The 25,048-nt window shown below is 39.4% G+C and overlaps 1 protein-coding gene across 13 annotated transcripts in view; it reads left to right on the top strand.

Annotated features, from left to right (window-relative positions):
• The window catches only part of NCOA7 (nuclear receptor coactivator 7), a 203,078-nt gene that overhangs the window by 74,047 nt on the left and 103,983 nt on the right, over nt 1-25,048 (top strand). Inside the window, exon 2 of one of the 13 annotated variants that reach the window (XM_023737162.1) lies at nt 19,409-19,476. The exons of the other annotated variants lie outside the window; for them this stretch is intronic. Coding sequence (XP_023592930.1) covers nt 19,448-19,476 — 29 coding nt within the window. The 5' untranslated portion in view covers nt 19,409-19,447. The remainder of the gene's footprint in view (nt 1-19,408; nt 19,477-25,048) is intronic. 13 annotated transcript variants of the gene reach the window in all.

Genomic DNA, 25,048 nt, shown 5'->3' with positions numbered 1-25,048 from the left:
AATGCTGATGTTAACTGCAGCAGGCAGTAACATCCATGTATGAATTTGATGTACAGTGTATTTGATAAGTACAGCTGGTTAGGCTAGCTGTAGCAGCCTACCACATACAAAAAGCAAGCCAGTAGCAAACATGTTCCTGCATTTTCGAGTAAACAACATGTAGTGATGAGCTTATATCTGTATAGCTCTAATAACAGCTGATAATTTCTTTTCTTGCATTTAGAATTCTAATGAGTGTCATTTCCATAAGCTTTTTTTTGTTGTTGTTTTATAAAGGCTTAATTTTATAGGCACCTCATCATATGAGGTACTTCAGTCTCTGTCTAAGAGTAGGTCAGAATGTAGAGGTACCAGGTAATTAACTAATCCCCTGGAGACCTGGAAGAAGTGATTTAGAAATTAGGAAAAACAAAACAAAACAGCACAGCATTTTCTTTTACAGATGTTAAGCTTATTTCAACTTGGTCTCAAAGTTTTATTCCTCCATTCGTCTTCCTAATATAGGCGCCATGCCTGACTTCAGAATCATAAAAATCTTTTAGTTGAAAGGCAGATGTCATCTGGGCTGCCACCCAGGGACTGAATCTCCACTGCATCTGACAGACAGGCATGTTAGTTTATTTTTCTGGGAGTTGGTATTAAGCTACTTGATTTGTCATTTCTAGAATCTTTTTCTTTTTTTAACCTCTCTTTTAAAAACCAAGCTTTCTCTGTCCTCTACTTCCAATCTTCTTTCTCCATGATTCCTCCAGAGACTACTGGTAATGGGTCTGTTATTATTTGATTACTCAAGGCTTGCTTCATCCAGGACTGAAGACTTGAGCACATTTGAAGTAGCTAAGTACCTCTTCTGACTTTCGTTGTTCAACCTGGATTTCATTTCCTTCTTAGCAATGAATGCTTCATTTTTTTTTTCTTATTCTCTTTGATAGAGCTACAAAATAGGATTGGACTAGATCTACTTTATCTCTGTTATACATTAGTTTCACCCAGCGTGCTGCAGGCCGTGGGCCTAGTGCTTCCTAGTTCTTCATCGTCTCAGCAACTCTTAACATTTCCTTGTTATTTTTCCTTTGTAAGATTTACAAAATTCTGTGCATTTGAACTTAAGCTTTCCATCATTGTTCTTACATTTGGTTTTTGCTTTTGCTCGAGCTTAATTATGTGCTTTCTGGCCATTCCTTTAAAGTGTCCAGTGAAAACCAAAGCTCGTGGGCCATATTTTATTCTTGAGATGCCTTTTCGCTTTGCCTCTTGAACAGGCTCACTTGTGGAGTGGACAGAATTTATTATGGAAGAATATATTACCCTTTTTGAGTCATTTCCCTTTTAGTCTCTGCCAGTGAAATCAGGCGTATCTGTCCTTTCCCTCAACATACATTTGTAGGAGTACACAACCTGGTGAAATAATAGGATGCTTAAGAAGGTAGTAACAATGGAATATAGACTGGAACCAAGGTCACTGCCAAGTGTTAAGGATGTGGGGCAGAAAAAGCGACTATCTGAAAGCCTGGGTGCCATCTTGGAAGAGGTGACATTTGGGCTGTCTTCAGATGTGAGTAATGTTTGCCATGAAGAGAAAAGGAAGGAGGGGAGTCTGAGCAGAGGGATGACCATCAAAGCAGATGCATGAAGATGTCAAATTGCATGGGATTTGCATGTGACCAGGACACTGAGATTCCTTATATTCTCTGAGAAGCCTATCATTCACATCAGTTCTTTGCATTGTCTACTGTACACTTCCATATATTCCTTTTGATTTAAAATCACAATCTTCAGTTTGAAGATGAGAGGAAAACATCACTGAAGACCCAGATCCAGGAATTCCTACTCAGAACTTCAAAGACACTAGTGAGTCATTTCAGATTTCTTCCATTAGGAAGCAGTCCCTTGACCATGTGTCTAGATAAAGTCCTCTTAGCTGATGGGTTTGATCACTTTTAGGAGGCTCTCTACTTTGTCATTTTGTGCGCTAAACCTAATCAGCACTACCAGAGCAAATTTTGGTTGCTTCTGTCTCCCCTGGCAGGGAGATCACCCAAATACTTCACTCTTCTTTTAACTGTCAAAGGGATCAACAAGACAAGCCCTGAATTTATTTTATTACTTTTCGGGCAAGAGAACACACACCAGTTCTCTAGTTATATTTAAATTAAGTATTGAAGTTTGTGCCCTGGATATGGAGAATGAGTCCATAAGTTCATAAGCTGTTGGTTTTAGCCAGTCTCATTTTTCATTGGTTAGTAAAGTGCCTTCAGTTAGGACCTGGGAGGGCTTAGCTTATCAAGGATACTCAAAAACCAAAAACCAAACCCGTTGCCATCGAGTCGATTCTGACTCATAGTGACTCTACAGGACAGAGTAGGACTGCCCTATAGGATTTCCAAGGAGTGACTGGTGAATTCAAACTGGTGACCTTTTGGTTAGCAGCCAAGCTCTTAACTGTTGTGCCAGCAGGGCTCCTAAGTTCACAGGTTTTTTTTGTTTGTTTTGTTTTTTATCATGTTTGGCTGGTGGGCTGCTCAGAGTTCACAGCCAGTTTTGGTGACACTCAGCATCAAGTTTACCTCCTGGTCAGGTGCTACACCCAGTGAGAAGTTCTTTGACAGGGCTCATGAAGGCCTGCTAGTAACTATCAGCCATCCTTGTTTCCTGCAGCCCAGGATGGTCCAGATTTCTCATCTGTGGGACATTATCACACTGTCGTGTCATAGCACGGCATGGTCGCTGGGTCTTCTTTCTCCTCTGCCACATGTTCTGCTCACCAAGAGTCTATTACCAGTTTCAGTTTCTCTCTGCAACTTACGAATAGTTTTCTTTCTTGTATCGTATATAAATTATTTTCCTAACATCCAGAAATTGTGTTTTAATGAAACAGGTATTTATTCCTAAATAAAATTCTTGCCCCAATCTGTGTTACCATGGAGTGAAGCAATTGGCCCTAGAAATTTGGTGATTTGTTAATTTGCGGCTATAGATTGTAAGTGATCTTCATAGTTTACCTCACTGAAGAGAAAATGGGAAATTAAAGAAAAAGGCAGAAACCAGGAATGACAAATGTGCTTATAATGAAAACACACACATAGATATAAAACATTTAATTAACTAGACAGCAACCAAGACTCTTAAAAGAATTCAGTGGGGCTGGTTTTCTGCTTTAATCAAGATAGAGGCAAGAAGTACTTTGGGGGCTTTAGACACCTTCCCATGCCCATTGTCATCAACATTTCCCACGTGCCACCCCAAATAAGCATGCAGTCCTTAGAAAAGAGTCTGCTTGCCTCTTCTTTCTTCCATAATCAATTTTACCCCTAAGCTCTTCCTGTATAGAAACTATAGTGTGGTTACTGGCAAGAGTTCTTTCCTCCTTTCTTCTCACTGTCTCTTCCTTCTTGTTGATTCTACAAAGTTGTTTCCTCTGAGAAATAATAATGGACATTAAAAAAAAAAAAAAAGACATGCTAAGGTGTAAACGTTTTTACTATTTTTTAAAAAATCACAATGCATACAAAAACATTTGTTAGGTAGATTATCTAGAAATGAAAGAGAATTTTAAAAAGTAAGATGTACTTTGATACACAGTGGGAGAGTATTAAAAGAAACGTGGGTGGCTTATTTTTGGTTTTGCTTTTTTAATAAACACAAATGTTTGATTTTAACGATGGAAAGCTTCCATTAAGCACTTGTCTATATGGAATATTTCTACTAAACACTTGTCTGTGTATCTAAAATCATCACTAGATAAATCTAAAGTGACTTAAAAATATTAATAATACTTGTTAAATACACGTGGACATGGTATAGTTGGTCCCTTACTGCTAGAAGAAAATTCTAAGCAATTTCATTAAAAAAAAAACTAAAGATTTTTTGTTCTCTGAATAATCAATCCCTACAAGATTTAGACTTACTTATTTGCTTAATTGTTTATTTTTTACGGAAATTTAGTGCTAGAAAGTATCTTAAAAATCACATAAGCTAACTTACTGATAAAGATGAGATACTGAATCTTGTGAGGTGGTTTTATTCTTCTTCAGGCTAAATACCTCTAGTACCTTCCCTTTCTCTTTATACAAGATACATCTTTGCCCCTTGTTATGCTTATGGCTCTCAAGTGAGCATGCTACAGTATGGATGGAGCTTGAAGACATTTGCACCTGCAGTCTCATCTGTGGCCTGGCAAGAGAGGCATTTTTGTCCTCTATTATCTCCTTCCCCATTCAATGTAGCTCGCACTGTGTGCCGCCCAAGACAACACTGGATGTTCAGAGCTGTTTACCACTCTGTCCAGTATGTCATAGCCTCTTAATAAATATTGATGGATAGATGAAGAAGCAAAGGGAGGAAGGAAGACAAAAAAGGAAGAAAGGAAAGAAAAAGACGAAAAGACTGGAAAAGGGAGGGAGGCGAAGCTGACATAGACCAAGACACCAACAATAGGAACCTTAAAGAAGCACATACTTCACAGCAGAATGTTAAGTAAAACCCCACAAAAAGCACTGTGTGTAGGAGTGCAAACTGGGGCAACATTTTCAGAGGGCAATTTGGGATAACTGTCAAAATTTCAACTGCACATAGGCTTTGATCACAGCTAGGAGTTTATTCTACAGATCGTTTGTACGAAAACAAAAAGGTATATACATACAGTGCAATTCAATGCAACACAAATGAAGTCGTAAAGAGATATCTTCCTATATGTAGCATTAAGTAATAAAGTACTGAGCAGTAAGGGCCTGTTTTTAGGGGGAAAATATGCACAAATAGTTTCAAAGGATAGATATGTCTGTCTTAGTCATCACTGTATACTTAGTGCTTAACACAGTATCCAGGACACACAGTAGAAGCAATATACATGTTTGCTGGATGAATGAATGCCCTAACTAGCCACACACTAACTGACTCTGCTGCTAACTGAAAGATTGGTGGTTCAGACCCACCCAGCGACTCCGCAGGAGAAAAATGTGACAATCTTCTCCCATAAAGATTACAGCCTTGGAACCCCTATGAGGGAGTTCTACTCTTTCCTATAGGGTCACTATGAGTCAGAAGTGACATGATAGCAACAGGGTTTTTTTTTTTTTTTTTATTAGGATGGCAAAAGGAACACTAACTGATACAGAGAACAATTATTATTCGTAAATAAATGAATGACATAAAGTTCTTGTGAGACTGAACGCTAGAATCTACCTCTGAAGTTTCCATCCATTGGTTTGACTTCCCCTCCCTTGTGCCTTAGAGAACTGAAACTTCCGCACCTCGTGGCAGGCCTTCCACAGTTGGAAGCAGAAAGCCCGCCACCCCTAAACTCAACTGCATCGAGCCAATTCCAACTCACAGCGAACGTGTGTGTGTGTGTGTGTGTGTGTGTGTGTGTGTGTGTCTGTGTCTGTGTCTGTCTGTCTGTCTGTCTGTCTGTCTCATTTCTCCTACGGCACAAGGGAGGGAAAGTCAAACCAGTGGGTGGAAACTTCAGAGGCAGATTTTGGCAGTTGTCCTCCTGCAGAGTCGCTGGTTGGGTTTGAACCACCAACCTTTCAGTTAGCAGCTAGCACTTAACCATTCTACCACCAGGGCTCCTTACCTTTTGATGCAAGTGATCTCAGACTCCTTAAGCATAAAAGGTCATGAATTAGATCACATATCCCCAAAATCCAGAATTAGGCGTGGCATTAAGAATACCTAGATTCGGAGTTCATATAGTGCATCTCTCAGCTCTGTTTCCCCTTCATTATCAGCCCCCACAGTGAGCCAGATGGCTCTAGACGTTTCCTGTGTGGTGACAGGATGCCTGCTACAGCTCTTGCCTCACATCTAACTGGGTAGGAAAGATCAAGAGTATTTTCTGGTAGCATGCTCTGTAGCGTGAAGAGTCACTCTGATTGGATTGAAGTAAAAACTCCGTTTGGGAAAGGGGAGCATAGAAAGGAAACAGCACAGGGTGGCCAGTGGTCTGTGGCATTTACCAGATGTTGATGAACAGGAATATCAGGTTCTTCCTGCTCTGGCAGTAGAGTGACTTCCCTGGTCAGCCTTATGGCAGCCACCAGATCAGCTCTGGAGTGGCTTGCTCTTGTCCACTGCCCTGAGAACATTGAGGAGGAACCCTGCTGGGGCTGGACCTCACTTGCAGCCAATTTCCTGATGGAAATAAATTTGAGAACTCTTGTGGATTAGATTGTGTCCCCAAAATATGTGGTGGAATCCCAGTCCCTCTATGAATGTAATCCTGCTTGCAAATAGGGGTTTCTTTGTTATGTTAATTAGATCATACCTGAGTAAGATGAATTCTAAATGTAATCACTTCTGAGCTATAAAGAGAGCAGTATGCATGCGTGTGCGCGCGCGCGCACAAGCACACACACATACACAAACACACACACTCACACAATCACACACACACACGGGAAGGCAGATGCCATGTGAGGGTTGTCTACAAGCCAAGAAACCAAAGAACACCCGAAACAACCTACAATGAAGGAATCAACATGGCTGGAAGCCTAATTTGGACTTTTAGCCTCCAGAACTGTGAGAAAATACGTTTTTGTTCTTTAAAGCCACCTTACTTTGTGGTATTTCTGTCATAGCAGCACTAGAAAATGAAGACAGGGACCTAGGGATTGCTTTGGAGTTGAGCAATTTCAGGGTTTTTCTCTGATAATACAATTCCATTAAAAATTCAGCAGGCTTTTATTCTGTTTTCCTTGGCCCAGTCCCATGGTCTAGTAACCAGAGGCATTGATTTGGCTGAGCTATGGTCTTTGGATCGAGATAGAACTTGGCCTGGGAATTTTGGTCTTGTAGCAGTGGACAGGTGCTCAGCCCATTTCCCCGGGTTTCAGAGTAGTGGCTTCCCTTGGAGCCTTTGCTTCGGGGCAGTATAAAATAGTGGCCTGAGTTGGAGAAGCACTATTTATTTGCTCCTTGTTGTTATATGCCATCAAGTTGATCTTTGACTCATGGCAACCCCACGTGACAGAGTATGACTGCCCTTGTGGTTTTTTTAGGCTATAATCTTTACAGAGGAGCCCTGGTGGCTCAGTGGTTAAGCACTTGGCTGCTTACTGAAAGATCAGTTCACACCCATGCCAGAGAGGAATCTAAGGTATGGCAGGTTGGGCATGTGCCCTGGGCGCCACTCGAAGGGGAGGGGCGCCACTGAGCAGGTTCTGTTAACCTGGTATGGCCCAACGTCCTTCCTCAAGCACTGTAGACACGGAGGCGTAGTGGAGGGAGGGGGGTAGAGGGGGTCATCTGCCCTCAGGCGCAAGTCTAAGGTAGCGCCAGATGAGGGGTGGAATGACATTCCAAGGCACCACAAATATGAAAGGCACCTGACTGAGGCAGCTGGATAAGAGGAAACAAGGTGTTTCTGCTGGCCTGTTGCCACTGTCAACATCTATTCATCTTGAAATTGGGGTGGTGGGGGGAGAGGGTGCAATTTAGAGCTTGCCCCTGGGTGCTCAACTTGGGGTGGGTGCAACTTAGGATTGCCCTTGGGCGCACATTACCCCTGCTGTGGGCCTGCAGGGGTGCAATTTCAGTGCTTGCCATAAGGATTTTTCTGTAGATATGCCTCTGAACCCAGGCAACGGCTCCATGGGACGAAAGTTATCTGCTCCCAAAAAGATTCTAGCCTAGGAAACTCTATGGGGCAATTCTACTCTGTCATATAGGGTTGCTATGAGTTGGAATCAGCACAATGGCACACAGCAACACAAGAATCTTTATGGAAGCACATCGCCAGGTCTTTCTCCCTTGGAGCCACTGGGTGGGTTCAAACCAGCAGCCTTTCAGTTAGCAGCTGAGTGTTTAACTGTTGCACCACCAGGGCACCAGGGCTCCTTATTTGCTCCTTAGCTTGTACCATTCTGTCTGCATCACTGCAGTTGGGCCATTATCCTGTGTGTCTGGCAGAGGGAATAACGAGATATTTGGGAGGGACCTGGGGAAAATCAGCTTCTCACAGATCCTCATCTCTGTAGAGCAGACTCCCCTATGTTCCTTGCACTAAGTTTAGTTTGGGAGCAAATATTTTGGCTTTTCCACCCCTATGAAACTTCAGGTCACAAGACTGTCAGCTGTTACAAGCCATAGACAAATGGCTTCTCTTAGCTGAGTTGTATGTCTCACTCTGCATTCAGTAGACCAGTTACAGCCCAAGCTTGCCTGTAATTGTTAGACTTGACTGAAGGCTAAAAGAAGTAGACAGCTTACTCCCCCGATGCCTGCTGCTGCCATCGAGTCGATTCCGACTCATAGCAACTTATTCCAGAATCCTAAAAATTCTCGTAAGCCCCCTAATGAGGCAGTTTCGGTAGGCATTTGACATTTGATCAGAGTTTTAAGATATAACAGGCATCTGTTTTATCATGACAGGGACTACCAACTTCCCAGCTACCATTCAACCCTAGCTCAGCCAATCCACATTTTGGGGTCATTTGTGTGGAACAACCTTACTAACGTGGATTTCTATAATAGTTAGGACCCTCTTCCCCCTTGTTATAGATTGAATGATACCTCCCCAAAAAGAGATGTTGAAGTCCTAACCCCTGTACCTTTGAGTGGGACCCTGTTTGGAAATAGAGACTTTGAAGATGTTCTTTGAAGAAGCAAGCCTGGGATTATCAGTTAGGTTAACAAGAGGTCATATTGGAGTAGGGTGGGTCCTAATCATGTATGACTGGTGTCCTTATAAAAGAGGAGAAGAGAGAGAGAGGCAGAGGAAGGATGCCATGTGGCATTGCAGCTGCAAGCCAAGGAATGCCTGGAGTTAGCAGAAGCTAGAAAAGGAGCATGGAACAGATTCTCCATCAAAGCCTTAGAAGGAATCAACATAGCTGACACTCTGATTTGGACTTCTAGTCTCCAGGATGATGAGACAATAAATTTCTGTTCTTATAAGCCACTCACTTTGAGATATTTTGTTATGGAAGTCCTCTGAAACTATTACACCCGTTTTAAGGGGGCAGGTACCAGGAAACCAGTCAAACTAGCTTAGGAGCAAAAAAAGGAGGTGGAGGACCTATTGGCTCACATAAGTTAAAAGCCCCCAGTTAGATCTGACTTCAGGAATGCCTGGATTTGGGGCTTAAATAATGTCATCCTGACCCAGTTTCTGTGCCTTCCCATTCTTTTGGCTTCCTTTTCAAGCTTTAGTTGATAAGTAAATGCTGGCCACTTGGGGTATCCCTAATGGAACAGCAGGGAAAGTGAGTGTCCTTGCCAGTAGGTCACATAAATCCTGAGATTCACTCAGCTTGAACCAGCTTAGATCCTGTACAGTTCTTGGACTAATCACTGCAGCTAGGAGGAGAGGGGGGTCAGTGCTTTGACTGGACAAGACTGAGTCAAGCATTTCACTCCTGGAGTTGGGCTGGAGCCCTACCCAGAAATGGTATTAGACTGGGGAGGGTATATTTATTGAAAATAAGGTCTTGATGCCAAAACAAAGAAGAATAGATTGTATAGAGGCCAAGAAAAGTCTGCTAAACTTGACTAGTGTGTCAAGCACTGTACTGGGGACTGGAGTTGTTGTTGTTAGTTGCAGTTGAGTTGATTTCAATTCGTTGTGACCCCACATGTTACAGAATAGAACTGCTCCATGGGGTGTCCTTGGCTGTAATCTTTACCGAAGCAGATAGCCAGGCCTTTTCTTCAGTATCAGTGGGTTGGTTCGAACTACCAACCTTCAGGTTAGCAGTCAAGTACAAACTTTTTGCACCCATAGGAATCTTAGAGACTGAAGTTAGAGTTTAAAAAGAATAATAGTAATATACAGTGAGTCTCAGTGAGTTTCTAGGTATTGGAGTTTTTGAAAGAGGATTTAAGTGTAGTAGCTAATACCATCATTTAATGGATGATTTGATGAGATGACTTTTTAACGAACTTTCCTACCTGAGATTCCACAACTTATAATTCTTTGAAAACAATATGGAAAAGATAATTTATTATCTTAGGTAGTTATTTTATTGTTTTAAATTATTATTTTATAATTTTAACATTTTTAATATTGTAACAACTCCATGAACAACTCCTTATCATGCTTTCTTTATCACAAGTCCTTTAAAACAATATCTGCACATAGAATAATTCATCTATTGGTAGAGTGCCTTATTTGTGTGTGTGTGTGTGTGTGTGTGTGTATCACTCTTACTAACGATGTAATAGTTGACAAATGATGCATTTTAGTTTTTGCCCATGCCATCATGAAATTATAATGTATACATGGGTTAAATGTTGAGCCCCTGTTTTTAAGGGACACTTTCCTGAGGATGACTGAGGTTTTTTTGGCCTAATCCATAAAAACAACATTGAAAATATCTTTTATTTGACTCTTATTTTGAACTATAGCTGAGATATTCCCTGCAAAGAGTCTCAGTAATAGTTAAAAACACATTTATTTTCCCCTTCTTAATGAAATATTGTTTTCATTCTATTTTGGTTTTCTTCAGAAGCTTCCTTTAATCTCAGCCAAAATAAAGTCCAGCTGAGTTTTCTTATGGCTTAATGCAGAAGCATGGAAATCCACAGGAAATTTGGATGACTGTTGTTCCAGTACTATAAACATTTAAAAGGGTTTTATAGAGTGTACTAAAATTAAAAGGAATTTCTGCAGTCAGAACGTTTAAAACAACGTGAACAATTGTAAATCTATGAAAATCTTGCCTTTTATCAACGACTCTTAGATAATCAAAAAGAAAGTATCATAAAATCAAAGCGAACGTTTCTTGGTCAGGACTTGCTGGAGAAGGTGGTTTGATTACTCAGTTAAAGCCATATATTGAAGTTTGTTTCACCAGTGTGCCAAGTGACACATAAGGTATGACGAAGAGTTAATGATAGGGAATTCTAGTTCTCTTTATTTAGGGGAAATGAGGAGGTGTTTGGGTGAGAGGAATTGTTAGTCTGCCCCCCCCCCAAAAAAAAAAAAAGTTTTATATTATTCTTTAAATTAGTAGATTGATACTGGATGGAGTTTGATTTCCCTCACTATAAGGGGGTGAAACAACTTTACTTGAGATTGCTGCCTTTTAGTCTGTATGATGTAATCCAAATTCAACAGTTATATCAGTTTGTAAAATTTGACATAGATAACTTATAACTACCTTGCTTTATCTTTCTAGGACTGAAGTTTGTTCATTTTTTTATTCATTTATTTGTTTATTCGTGCCTCATCTTACTCCACGAAGATTGGCGGCAACTTATTAAGACTTCGCATACATAACCCATATGTAATGAGCTTTGTTTTGGTTTAGTTCTAGCACAAAGTCACATTCAAAGAAAAAAGTATGACAGAAAAAATAATTGAAAATAATCTGAATATTTACTTCACCTCTCAGAAAACATTCAAAACCCTGTGGCCATTGAGTTGATTCTGACTCATCGTGACCCTGTAGGACAGAGTAGAACTGCCGCATGGGGTTTCCAAGGAGTGGTCGGTGGATTCGAACTGCCAACCTTTTGGTTAGCAGCTGAATGCTTAACCACTGCACCACCGGGGCTCCAGACATTCAAGGGAGGAGTAAATGCATTATACATAGTAAAACCTAAAAAGTACTCTTTCCCATCTCTCTGACTCAGTGCCTTTTATGTGATTGTCAGTTGCTTCCCCAAGCTCCTTTTTCTCTTGAAACCTCCACAATAGTTCTCCCCAAATAAATCCAGTCAGTATAGCTACTCATGTCCTTACCTTTCTCCTTTTTCTCTAGATCTCTTTTCTTCTATTTCCTTTCTCACTCCAAGTCTTTTTTCATCTCTCCCTCATAATTCATTTCTCACAGCTGTGTTAAAAGGGGGGAAAAAGCTGAGCAGAAAACCCAAGACGTTCCCTTAGGAGGTGGTGCAAGGACTAGGCTGAGATTATTCTTGTATTAATATAGTTTCTCTGTTGCCTTTATTAAAAATTACAAAATACACTTAATATTGAAACTCCAGACTTGGGAACATATACATTGGAATGAAAAATAGGACAGTAAAATGCATGCTGTTCATTGTGTGGTTGACTCAGAAGTATTTCATGTTTACTGTTAAAAAGGGAATCTTTAACATAGTTCTTATCCATGAGGAGAGCACACCCATTCCGTAGGTAACAAAGTCCTTCTTAGCTCTTAACTCTAATTATATGGGCCTTTACATGGAGGCTCTGAAAAATGTAGTGGTAGTGTTTTTAACAACATCCATAAAAACAGAATTTTTTTCTTGCAAATATCTGTTGATGAAAAGACAGGGCATAATGCCAATATATTCTTCAGTGGACCAACGCTATATGGTCCAAGACGGCAACTTTCTGATGATCTGAATTGACCCAAGGAGAAAACTTGATGCTGTCTGGAACAAAAATTGCAAACCTTGGAGACCAAAGAGGTAATTTAATGAGTGGAGAATAAGTGGTAACTGCCAGCTTCAGGTATTGGGGCATGTCTTAGTCATCTAGTGCTGCTCTAACAGAAATACCACAAGTGGATGGCTTTCACAAAGAGAAATTTATTTTCTCACAGTCTAGTAGGCTAGAAGTCCAAATTCAGGGCATCAGCTCCGGGGAAGGCTTTCTTTCTCTGTCAGCTCTGGAGGAAGGTCCTTGTTGTCATCAGTCTTCCCTGGACTAGGAGCTTCTCTGCACAGGAACTTCGGGTCCAAAGGATGCACTCTGCTCCTGGTGTTTCTTTCTTGGTGGTATGAGGTCCCCCACTCTCCACTTGCTTCCCTTTCCTTTTAATCTCTTACAAGAGATAAAAGGTAGTGCAGGCCACACCCCAGGGAAACTCCCTTTACGTTGGATCAGGGATGTGACCTGGGTTAGGATGGTGTTACAACACTGGGAATCATGGCTTAGCCAAATTGATACACACACTTTTTGGGGGACACAATTCAGTCCATGACAGGGCATCATAAGGAAGGGAGAGACAGGTTACTGGATAGCACATGCTCTTTCGGAGGAGGGAAGCTGCTGCTACTCAGCTTTATCCTGCTTTACCACGTGGAGCTATTGATCAGTGCTATTATGTCTTCTGATTCTTTAGGATGAGCCTGAAATCCAAATTTTTTTGTGAAATGTCCTCATTTTAAACACTCATTATTCAGCCATTTGGACTTCTAAAAAGTGCTTTGTGGGTCAAGCAGAACATGCCAGCAGGCATCCAGTTACTCGTCTCTGAGCAGACGGCATGTCTTTTGTACAGGTCTTTATCAGTCTTATCATCTTCTCTGCTCTACTCAGGATTGGTTCTGTGGCAAAGTTTGGAGCCTGATGTTTTTTGTGGTTGGTTAAGAGTAGAAAGTATACTTGAGAGATGACCATCGATGAGGCTCTTGGGAGAGCCTGACCAAGACTATCATATGATTGGATGGTTATCACCCGGGAGGTGGTTCCTCAGAGAAGTATAGAAGCAAGCCTGGGATTATTCCTTAAAAAATCTATTTTTGGTTCACCCTTGGGCTCTGGACCCCAAAGTTCTGTCTTAATTTTAGAAGAAAAATTTGCAGAGTTGGTATTACCAGTGCCCACTCCTTGAATCACATTTTTAAGCAATGTCACTTCCCAAGGAAACTGCCAATATATATCATTTGGAAAAAATACCACTAAGAAATTGAATGGATATATTGGATGGAAGCCAACTAAATTGAGGCCATCTGCCAAAATAATTTTAAAATTTTATAACTCAGATTATTCTTTCTGAAAGTACCTGTAATGGCAAGACAAGTTATGAAACCACTTATAGTTTATGGCGTTGAAATCATATTATTATAAGAGGGTAAGTATATGTGTGTGTATAAAATTGTTCAGAAGCAATTTAAAATTATTAGGATATATTTTAAAAGTTGAGGCGGGAGAAAGTTGAGTTAGAACATATTCTAATTTTATGCCACTCATAATTGTTTTCTACCAGGAGGCCATTTCTGCTGATCTTAAGCTTTATGTTTCAATTACTAGGTTTTTCAGGAAAGCATTAATTTATATCATAAACTAATTATTTTCAGGACTGTATTTATTTTAGCCTTTATTTTACTCTATGTTTTATAGTTTAAGCAGTTAACAGGGAGTTAGATTAAAATCCAAAACTCAAATCCCTAGCATCATTTTATTTTTGCTTAAAATTTTTCATAGTACCTATGCTTGAATTCCTTATTCATTGCCCAGCTTTCACATGTGTGTAAGGTGATTGAAAATACCATGGCTTGAATCAGGCACACTTTAGTCCTCAAAGTGATGTCTTCACTTTTTAACACTTTAAAGAAGTCTTTTGCAGCAGATTTGCCTGATGTAGTACGTCGTCTGATTTCTTGACTGCTGCTTCCATGGGTGTTGATCATAGACACAAGTAAAATGAAATCCTTGACAACTTGAGTGTTTTCTACATTTATCATGATGTTGCTTATTGGTCTAGTTGTGAGGATTTTTGTTTTCCTTATATTGAGGTGTTTAGTGTTAAAAAAAAAAAAAAAAAAAATTAAAAAGCAAAGATATCACTTTGAGGACTAAGGTGTGCCTGACCCAAGCCATGGTATTTTTAATCTCCTCATATATGCATGTGAAAGCTAGACAGTAAATAAGGAAGACCAAAAAGAGTTGATACATTTGAATTATAGTGTTGACAAAAAATATTGAGTATACCATGGACTGCCAGAAGATTGAACAAATCTGTCTTGGAAAAAGTACAGCCTGAGTGTTCCTTAGAAGCGAAGATGGCAAGACTTCATCTCAGTACTTTGGACATGTTATCAAGAGGGACCAGTCCCTGGAGAAGGACATCATGTTTGATGAAGTAGAGGGTCAACGGAAAAGAGGAAGACCCTCAATAGGATGGATTGACACAGTGGCTCCAACAAGGGGCTCAAACACAGCAACGATTGTGAGGATGGTGCAGGACTGGGCAGCATTTGGTTCTGTGGTACATAGGGTCACTATGAATTGGAACTGACTCGACAACACCTAACAACAACAACATGCTTGAATTAGCTGCCTGTTTTGCTGAAATGGCTGCAAGAAACCAAAATTTTTCTGTTTCTCCGGAAAAATTGTATCACTGAAATATGTTGCTATCTCCTGATGTTATTTTCTGTAAAATTTATTTTGAAGTCAGAGCATATGATTCATTTTGAGTTAAAAAAATTAACAACAACAAAAAGGATTCCTTGGCAGGCTAGAGAGCTTTAGTAAAAGAAAAAAATCTTTTTGGGAGACTTCCTTTGCTTTGTAAGTGATTATAAAAAGTGAACAACTAATTTCAGTGCAGATTGAAATCATTAAATATAAAAATGAGATATTTACCCCTTTAGAAATCCTGCTTGTTAAAATTTCCCTTCTATACCCTCACCTCCAAGAGACTATTTTGGAGTCGCTCAACAAAAAAAAGGAAAGTTAGTATTTGTAGTATTCTTATTGCAGCTTGAGATTTCAGGGTATTCTTGAATAAACTTTTTGGTTTTTCTTTAGAAATATGCATTTATTACTAGTAGCTGCCAAGAGTGAACTTTTTCAAGTAGTATAGACTACCTGTTGTGTGGACATAGTTATGATTTGGGCATGGGAAACTATGACCTTATAGTGATGTGATGCTCTGTGTACATTTATAACAAAAAAGCTAATTTAGCTAGTGTGGTGGTCTGAATAAAGACCCCTAGAGACATCAAGGTCCAAACTGCAGAACCTGTGAATGTTGAGAGGCAGGGACAACGTGGCACTATAGACAGAACCTGTGAATGTTACCTTATGTGGCAAATGAAATCTTGCAGATATGATTCAATTAAGCATTTTGAAATCGGAAGATTATCCTGGATTACCTGGGTAAGTGTTCTTATAAGAGGGAGACAGGAGATTGGACTGCAGAGAAGAAGTCAATGTGACATTGAAGCAAGACATTACACTGCTGACTTGAAGATGGAAGAAGGGCTAGAATCAAGGATGTTAAGGATTGCAGCTCTCTAAGCCGAAGGCAAGGAAATGGTTTCTCCCCTAAAGCCTTCGGGAGGAGCTTGGCCCTACTGACACCTTGATTTCTGCCTAATGAAACTGATTTCAGACTTCTGACCTCCAGAACTATAAGAGAATAAATGTGTATTGTTTAAATTTGTTAATTTGTTAGAGCAGCCATGGGGAACTAGTACAGCCACTTGCTTTAATTGAATTAAATTAAATAAGCCACATATATAATGCCATTATAAAACATAGAGGAAAAAGTAACTTCCAAGTACTTAGTAACTTCTTAAAATTTATATTTGTAAATTTTGATTAACCATTGTGTTGCTATGTTTATCAGCTTATTCTTGGTTGATAAACAGTGTAATTCCTGACATCTAAATATGGTATTTACAGGAATTTGCTGATTACTCTTGTCACAACACGATTCTGGTATTACCTGGAACAAGTTCCCTTTACTGGTTCCCTTTCTTGGTTTATAGCTGAGGTATTTATCACCATTGTCTGTGCCATGAGTTTCCCTGTAACTTGTTCAGGCTGTGACTCAGCATCCTGACTTTTAGAAAATGGAACTAGATTCCCAGACAGAGCATCCTGTATGTGTGCAACAAAAGCCTGTCTTGTTTCACAAATACAAGGCAGACATTCTTCACAGTTTGCATCCATTTTGTGGGCAGTGTCATTGTCATCCTGGTCCTGGGAGTTGCATATAAGGTTCTCCAAAGTGTCCATTACGAACCAACCCGAGAACTCCTCTGAGAGTGTGAGAATTTGTTTGCAGCTATTCCTGGCACCTGCAGGAGTCCCCTAAGAGCTGTCGACCCCACTACTGTTTAAATCACATAATGAGAGCCTAGAAGAACCAGTTGCCATCAAGTGATTCCAACCCATGGCAACCCCATGTGTGTCAGTAGAACTGTGCTCCACAGGGTTTTCAATGGCTGATTTTTCGGAAGTAGATCGCCAGGCTTTTCGTCTGAGGCTCCTCTGGGTAGACTCCAACCTCCAACCTTTCAGTTAGCAGCCAAGCATGTTAACCATTTGCACCACCGAACCCTGGTGGCACAGTGGTTAAGAGCTTGACTGCTAACAAAAAGGTCAGCAGTTCAAGTCCACTAGCTACTCCTTGGAAACCCTTTGGGGCAGTTCTACTCTGTCCTGTAGGGTTGCTATGAGTCGGAATTGACTCAACGGCAATGGGTTTGGTTTTTGGTTTAGGGACTCCAAGGAAATCTTAGAAGAGGGAAACTGGATTTTTGTCACTTGCCTCTGATTGGTGTTCCATTTAATGGTCTTTATTAGAATGTGGTTGTTCCTTGAAGCCAAAGGAAATTCTGTTATATGTGCGTGTGTGTTCACCTGTATAGCAATATATTTCTAGTTACTGAACCTAAAGCCAAAGGATCTCTTTTCTGACTGTTCTGGTTCTTTGGAACCAGAGTATTTCTACTCTGAGAACTGCTTTGGCAAAAAAATAATCACATTATCATAATTAGACAAAGTGAAAAAAAGAATCCACACTTCAGTGGATGGTGCTGGAATCAGGTACATCTACAGATTTTTTTCAGTGATTTCTCTTAAATTATGTGTTGTTATTTAACCATGGTTCCAAGAGAAAATTTTAATCGAGTTGTTTTTATACTATCCCTTCCCCTGGCTCCCGGCTTAGTTTGATTTTATTTAGCTTATGTCACAATTGGAAATTTGCACTGAAAACTGACCCTCTATTTATAAACTCTCAAAATGCAGTGGAATACAAGAAGTGATGTTCTTCTAGAAGAATAAATAGCTTTATAGTAGTGACTAAATTCATAGCAAAAAAGAAAAAAAGAAAACGAACCAGTTGCCATCAAGTTGATTCCAACTCATGGTGACCCCATGTGTTTCAGGGTAGAACTGCACACAGGATTTTCAGTGGCTGTGACCATGGTCACAGTACACAGTAGATCACCAGACATTTCTTCCAAGGCTTCCTCTTCGTGGATTCGAACCTCCAACTTTCCAGTTAATAGCTGAGCTCTGAACTGTTTGTGCCACCTAGGGACTCCAAATTCATAGCACGGATAGATAAAATTAATATTTATGTACAATGAGAAAAATACCTAATTATAATAATATCTCAAGTTTATCAAACACCTTTGTTCTTTTATACTGCATTGTATGTTATCTCATTTACTTGGATCCTCACAAATCTCCAAGTAATAACAGCGGCAGCAACACAACACAGTTGTAACTTTTGGTTATTGAGCTCTTACTGTGAACTAGGCACAGATCATGTTTAATAGTAAAAGTATGCTTTCTGTGTACTGTTTATTAATTATCACCAGAACCCATCTGAGGCCATTATCTCCATTTCATGGACAAGGAACCTGAGACTTAGGTTAACAACTGGCCGGAAGATGTGCATCTAAGAAGAAACAAAGAAGATTGATTCAAATGCAGAAGTTTCTGGTCCATAAGCTGAGCTCCTTTCATTGCAGCACCCCATTTCCCTGAGTCTTGAAGTGGCAAAAGTCAGGATTAGGCAATGGAGAAAAACAGCCTAGACTCTGAAGGTCAAAACAGTACAAAAGACAGGGTTGCAGCCAAATAGGCAAAGAACCAAGAGAAAGCCCCTGAGGGAGACCAGCTCTGTCTGATAAAGAAGGGCGTGGAACTGAAGTCAAGGAGTTCACTGCAATTGCTGGACTCAGAAGAAAGAATAAACCATTGAAAGAGATTTAGTAAAATGCTGCCATAGCTGCAGATACTTAATTTGATTTTTAATTTATTGATCTTATAATTACAAAAGTAATATATGGTTACTGTACAAAGAATTCAACAGTACCAAATTATATAAATGTAAAGTAAAAGTTACCCCTCTTTTCTCCTTCTCCCTGTGGACCAACCGTTTTCTCATACATCCAGCAAACCTATGTACATAGGTATCTAAGTGTATAATAGTTGTTCTGGAAGGTTTCTTTTTCCTCCCACATAAAACAGAATTATATCTGTCTGTCTATGTATCTATCCACATAAAACAGGATTATATCTGTCTGTCTATGTATCTATCTGTGTACACACACACATAATTTTTTCACAAAATAATATAACATCTTTATCTTGTATGTTGGAGTGTTGGTGGCGCAGTGGATAACAACTCAGCTGCTAACCAAAAGGTCAGCACTTTGAATCCACCAGTTGGAAACCCTATGGGGCAGTTCTGCTCTGTCCTATAGGGTTGCTGTGAGTTAGCGTCAACTCGACGGTGATGGGTTTCATCAACAGGTTTTTTCTTGTATGTTAGTACTTTTATTTCCCTACAGAGGGAATTTTGAGAAGAAATTTTTTATTAAAGAGAACTGTGTTGTCCTATGGTTGGTCAATGTTGACTTTTCTACTTTTTTTATGGAGCTATTAGCCCCAAATTGTAGGGAAATGCTAATTTTGTTTTGTTTTGTTTTTATATCCTTTGTATATCAATGATGTTTCATCTTGACCCTTGGACTTTCCCAGTGCTGGGAGCTTTGCCCTGGAAGGAAGATGTAATCAAACATGAGACAAGAAGGGAAACAAAGCAAAGTGTAAGACTCTTGGGAAGATTTTGTTTAGATTTAAAGGTGTTTTTTCTTTTTTTTAAACCTCAAAACAACTTTTAGCATGTTTTCTAATCTTCTCAGCCAAGTATAAACTTAGAGTCTGACAGGACCTTGAAAATCATGTCAGCCTGTTGCTTTTGTTTAACTTAGAAGTCCCGGATAGTTTATCATATTTCCAAAGAAGGTCACAGAGCTGATTACTGACAGAGCCAAGACCAGAACCCAAATCTTTCCTTCCTGTAAGTGTACTTAGCATTGAAGCCCATTTCTTCCCCAAATAGTTCAGAGTTTCCAAAATACAGTGGATTTTATTTTAAAAACAAGGTATAAATATATGCCATAGAACAGTTTAAGAAGGGGAAGCCCTGGAGGCTCTTTGGCAGTTAGCTCCAACCTAGGTTTCTGAATTCCAGCTCCACTACTTAACTGTGCTCTGTGGCGTTGGGAAATGGCCATAATTTTTCTCAGCCTTCCTTTTCTTATTTGTAAAATGAAGATATAATTGCTTACCTCACTGGGCTTTTGTGAGTTTAAGACGATATTTGTCAAATGTTAGCGTAGTGGCTGATTCATTAGTCAACTCTAGTAGTTGCTGTTAGAAGAAAGCTCTTTCAAAGATTATGTATATAATTTTTTGAAAAAGTAAAAGTCAATTGTTTAAATTTCACAGTACTTAAGTGTTAAATTATTCCTGTAATTTATAAGGAGACTTGAAAGGCTGAACACTTTCTTAAAAAAATTTATTACTTTTTTTAATAGCTATTGTACATGGTATAAAATTCAGAAGGTACAAAAGGGAACGTAATGAAAAGTAATTTCACCTACTCTTTCTTTCTCCCCAGCCACCAACCTTTCCTTGGCTGGAAACTCACTTTACCAGTTTCTTGTGTGCCCTTGTAGACATATTCTATGCATATGGCTATTAAGTTTTAAATATTAAATGATTTCTATCTTCTCCCTCCCCTCCAGACACTTCCTAATAGACCTAACTGTTGAATCAGTATCTCTAGGTCAGTGCTGTCCAGTACAACATTCTACAATGATAGAAGTATTATTATTTGTGTTGTCCAATACAGTATCCACTAGCACATGAGTCTTGAGCTCTTGAAATGTGGCAACTAAAAAACTGAATTTTTGCTTAATTTTTATTAATTTAAATTTAATAGGAATGCGTATCTGGCTAGTGGCTACCATATGGGACAACACCATGCTAGGTATTTATGATTAAGGCAATGTTTACAGTAACACCCAAAACCAACCCATTGCCATGGAGTTGATTCCAACTCATAGCGACCCTATAGGACAGGGTAGGACTGCCCCATAGGGTTTCTAAGGCTGTAAATCTTTACAGAAGCAGACTGCCATATCTTTATCTCTCGGAGTAGCTGGTGGGTTCAAATTGCCGACCTTTTGGTTAGCAGCAAACACTTTAATCACTGCACCACCAGGGCTTCTTACAGTAGCACATGGACCCCAAGATGTGGAATTAAGGAAAGAATCATATAAAACCACAATTTAATATTAATTAAAGAAGTCTGTAGTTTATGCTCAGAAGAAATGCTTGGCGATGTACTTCTGAAAAAAATGGTCATTGAAAACCCTTTGGAACATAGTTCAACTCTGACACACACAGGGCCACCATGAGTGAGGGTTGACTCAATGACAACTGGTTAGTTAGTTATAGCTTAATACCTTTGTAAATACATGTGGCCCTGGTGGCACAATGGTTAAGTGCTCGGCTACTAACGAAAAACTTGATGGTTCGAACTCACCAGTATCTCCACAGGAGAAAAGACCTGGTGATCTGCTCCTGTAAAGATTACAGCCTAGGAAACCCTATGGGCAGTTCTACTCAGTCCTGTAGGGCTGCTATAAGTCGGAATTGATTTGACGGCACACAGCAACAACAATGGATTTTCTTTTTAAATCAAGTATTTAATTAAGAAGACTGGAGTTTATTTTGAGAACATAATAGTCAGAGAAGGTTGTGAAATGGCATGCTTATAGGACCATCAAGTACCAGTGAAACTCAACCAAATCAGAACATAGCCTCATTCATCCATTCGTTCATTCAGTACTTACTTGGTACATTATGTATGCCGTGCATAGACCCTGGGAAACAAGACAGCATTTAACAAAGCCTAGATAAATCGCTGCCCTCATGAAGCTTTCATTCTAATACTAATGAAATCCTCCTCTCATTTGTTGCCTTTGTGTATTGTTTTTTACACTCCATGTCAGTAAGCAAGAGAAGGAACCTTGGCAGAGACACACAAAATACCTTGCCCAAGGCCCTGGCTTTGATTACTTCCAGTGCCCCAAACTCATTTCCTTTTGTAAAGGAAAACACTTCAGAGTAAAAACAATTTTCACGCAGCTACTGAAACTGCTTTCTTTAGCAGTATCACCTTATTTATTTCTTCAGTCAGTCAGCTAACCCTGGACTGGGATATTAAAACCCAAACCAGATCAAACCCATTGCTGTTGAGTTGATTCCGACTCATAGGGACCCTACAGGACAGAGCAGAACTGCCCCATAGGGTTTCCAAAGAGCAGCTGGTGGATTCGAACTGCCGACCTCTTGGTTAGCAGCCGTAACCCTTAGCCACTGTGCCACCAAGGCTCTGACTGGGATATTGGTGAGGAAAAAAAATGAGGTATGCATGTGGCCTACAACAGCACACACCATTTTACTGTTAAAAAAAAAAAAAGTCAAGAGTTTCCAGAATAAATAAGCCCTTTAATATTCCATCATGGAAGAGTACAAATAAGAAGCTCAGAATCATGGTTTTAGAGCCACACTGCCTCAGTCTTCAAGGATACCTGGCGGTGCTGTGGTTAAAGTGCTTGCCTGCCAACTGAAATGTTGGCAGTTCAAACTCACTAGCCGCTCCATGGGAGAAAGATGTGGCAGTCTGCTTCCATAACGATTATAACCTTGAAAACCCTATGGGGCAGTTCTACTCTGTCCTGTAGTTTGCTGTGACTCAGTGACAGTGGTTTTGGTTTGCCTTAATCTTCTGCCCTTGGAAGAGGTCTGAATAATGTCATTTCACTTATATTCTGGCTTTTACATTATCTCCCCAAAGCAATGATTGCTGTTAGCAGAGTTGTGTTTGATTTAAATTTTATTCTTTTTGCTCTTCTGTATTTTCAAAAACTTTAACCAAATAAAAATATTACAGGCAGAGAGATTAGGAAAGCCTGAAATGATTCAACAGGAGCAGAGACCAAGAAGAAAAGGTGAATTCGAGAAAGAAAGATTTAGGAGATAGAATTGACAGGGTTTGGCTATAGTAGCATGAGGGGATTGAATAATAAACACTTGTGTAATTGTTACCTATTTTAAAGAGAAACAAATGCAGCATAATTTATTTTAACTTGTACTCATAGCATCAAATATGTTAAATGTCATTATTTTCAATCATTTATCTGTCCTAGATGATTTGCCAAGTATTTCGTAGTTGACCATTTAAATAAGTGTACATTTGGGGTCATTGAAAAGCTGAGGTGAAATAAGGAGAGTTTAGTTAATTGCATGACCTTTTCTTTTTCAGTTAACGTTAATTTAATAATAAAACCCTGTTGTGAGAATATTTTATCATGATAGATATTGACTTGAAGAGCAAAAGAGAAAGTGTGAAAGATAAAAGCCCTAAAAGTAAATGTTTGAAGAATATTAACTATACTACATTCATCATTGGTAATTATTTCCCCTTTAAAAAAAGTATTCAAAATATATTTTACTTCTTCGAAAGAATGATTTTACAGTGGGCTTTCAGAAACATCTGATTACCATTTTCAAGATCAGAACATTCCAGTAATAGATAACCTCCAGACAAATAAGTTTTCATGAGTACTGTAGTCAAAACAAGATACAGCTGATTGTAGAAAGATGTAAGTGTTAAATTGTACTCTTACCTGTTAAACTAGTTTGATACTGATATTTTCTAGCAATTTTTTCTGAAGTAACAACTATGGCTGTATGTGTTGACAATGATGGTTTGTGTGGGAATGGGGGGGGGGTGAATAAAATAATGTGTCCCATTTTGTTATTTCCATGTGTGAACATTAGTTTCTAATGAGAAGTCCCCAAACAGTGCTGCTATTCATCAAAACACATGCTCTAGATCTGAATGAATTTAATTATCTTGAGGACAATGAAATGAGGACCTTTAAATCAACTTAAAGAAGAAAAATTCAGCATAAGAAGCACGTATACCAGGCTGCATAGAGCTAGTTTTTGACGCCTATTTTCTCTCCTCCTAGAAGGAATTGTTTGTGGAAGAAGACAATATGGTTCATCTCAAGCGTGTTTTTGACCAGCAATTAGAGCCAACAAGATCAGCATACCCATAGCCAGCATTCTGAATACAGTGATCAGCTCTTAGCATAGACAAACCTCCTAAACAAAGAGATGATCACTGTATTGTATCTAGGATACTGTGTATTGATTTCAGACTCATACAGTAATCTTGATAGGGAGAGAAATCGTTTTATTAAGGGCATCATCTGACTCAACTTTGCAAAGGTCCACCTACTCTTTTATCAGAAAATCAGTTTAAAATCTGAGGATAGAAAATGAAAACATGTTTACTGAGTATAATTCCTTTTTATGAGTCTTCAGCTTTGTTTGGTTAGTGGTTTTGGTTTGTTACATAACAAAACCCAGAAAATGAAACCCACTGCCATCTAATTGATTCTGACTCATAGTGCCCCTGTAGGACAGAGTAGGACTGTTCCATAGGGTTTCCAAGACTAAATCTTTACGGAAGCAGACTGCCATATCTTTCTCCTGCGGAGCAGCTGATAGATTCAAACTGCCAACCATTTGGTTAGCAGCTGAGAGCTTTAACCACTGTGCCACCAGGGCTTCTGTTATATAACAAGCAAACAGAAATGATAGCTAAACTAAGATGGGAAGTGTATTCATCTCTGACTTTTTTTGCAGCTCCTCCTATCTCATAGGCCATGTACTCATTTATTAGCCAGTAAAAATCTAAGAAATTAGCTGCTACTAATATCAATGAATAACAGCCTGATTGAAATATCATATTAGAATATGGGACCCTTATCCCAAAAGCTGAGTATGTTATATTCTTATAGTTCTCATGTCATCTTGTGATTGTATTAGAGAATATTTTACTATTTCTTTTTCTATTTGTTTTGTGTTATATGTTGACATATATTATCCCAACTGATTCTAATAAAAGACACTGGTGGTGCGCTTGGCTGCTAACCAAAAGGTTGGCGGTTCTTCAAACCAACCAGGCATTCTGCGGGAGAAAGTTGTGGCAGTCTGCTTCAGCCTTGGAAACCCTATAGGGCAGTTCTGCTCTGTCCTATAGGGTCACTATGAGTTGAAATCGACTCGACAGCAGTGGGTTTTTGGTGGGTTAGGTAGCTAAGGAGGTATGATTATCACCATTGAATATATGAAAAAACTGAGGCTCTCCACTGGACTGAGTCCAGTACAGCTAGATGGTGCCCAGCTACCACCACTGACTGCTCTGACCAGGATCACAACAGAGGGTTCTGGACAGAGCTGGAGAAGGAT

This window comes from Trichechus manatus, unplaced genomic scaffold (genome assembly GCF_000243295.1).
Source record: "Trichechus manatus latirostris isolate Lorelei unplaced genomic scaffold, TriManLat1.0 scaffold00098, whole genome shotgun sequence".
NCBI classification, from domain to species: domain Eukaryota; kingdom Metazoa; phylum Chordata; class Mammalia; order Sirenia; family Trichechidae; genus Trichechus; species Trichechus manatus.
The sequence above is the reverse complement of the archived record's forward strand: the minus strand, read 5'-3'. Positions and strand labels throughout refer to the sequence as shown.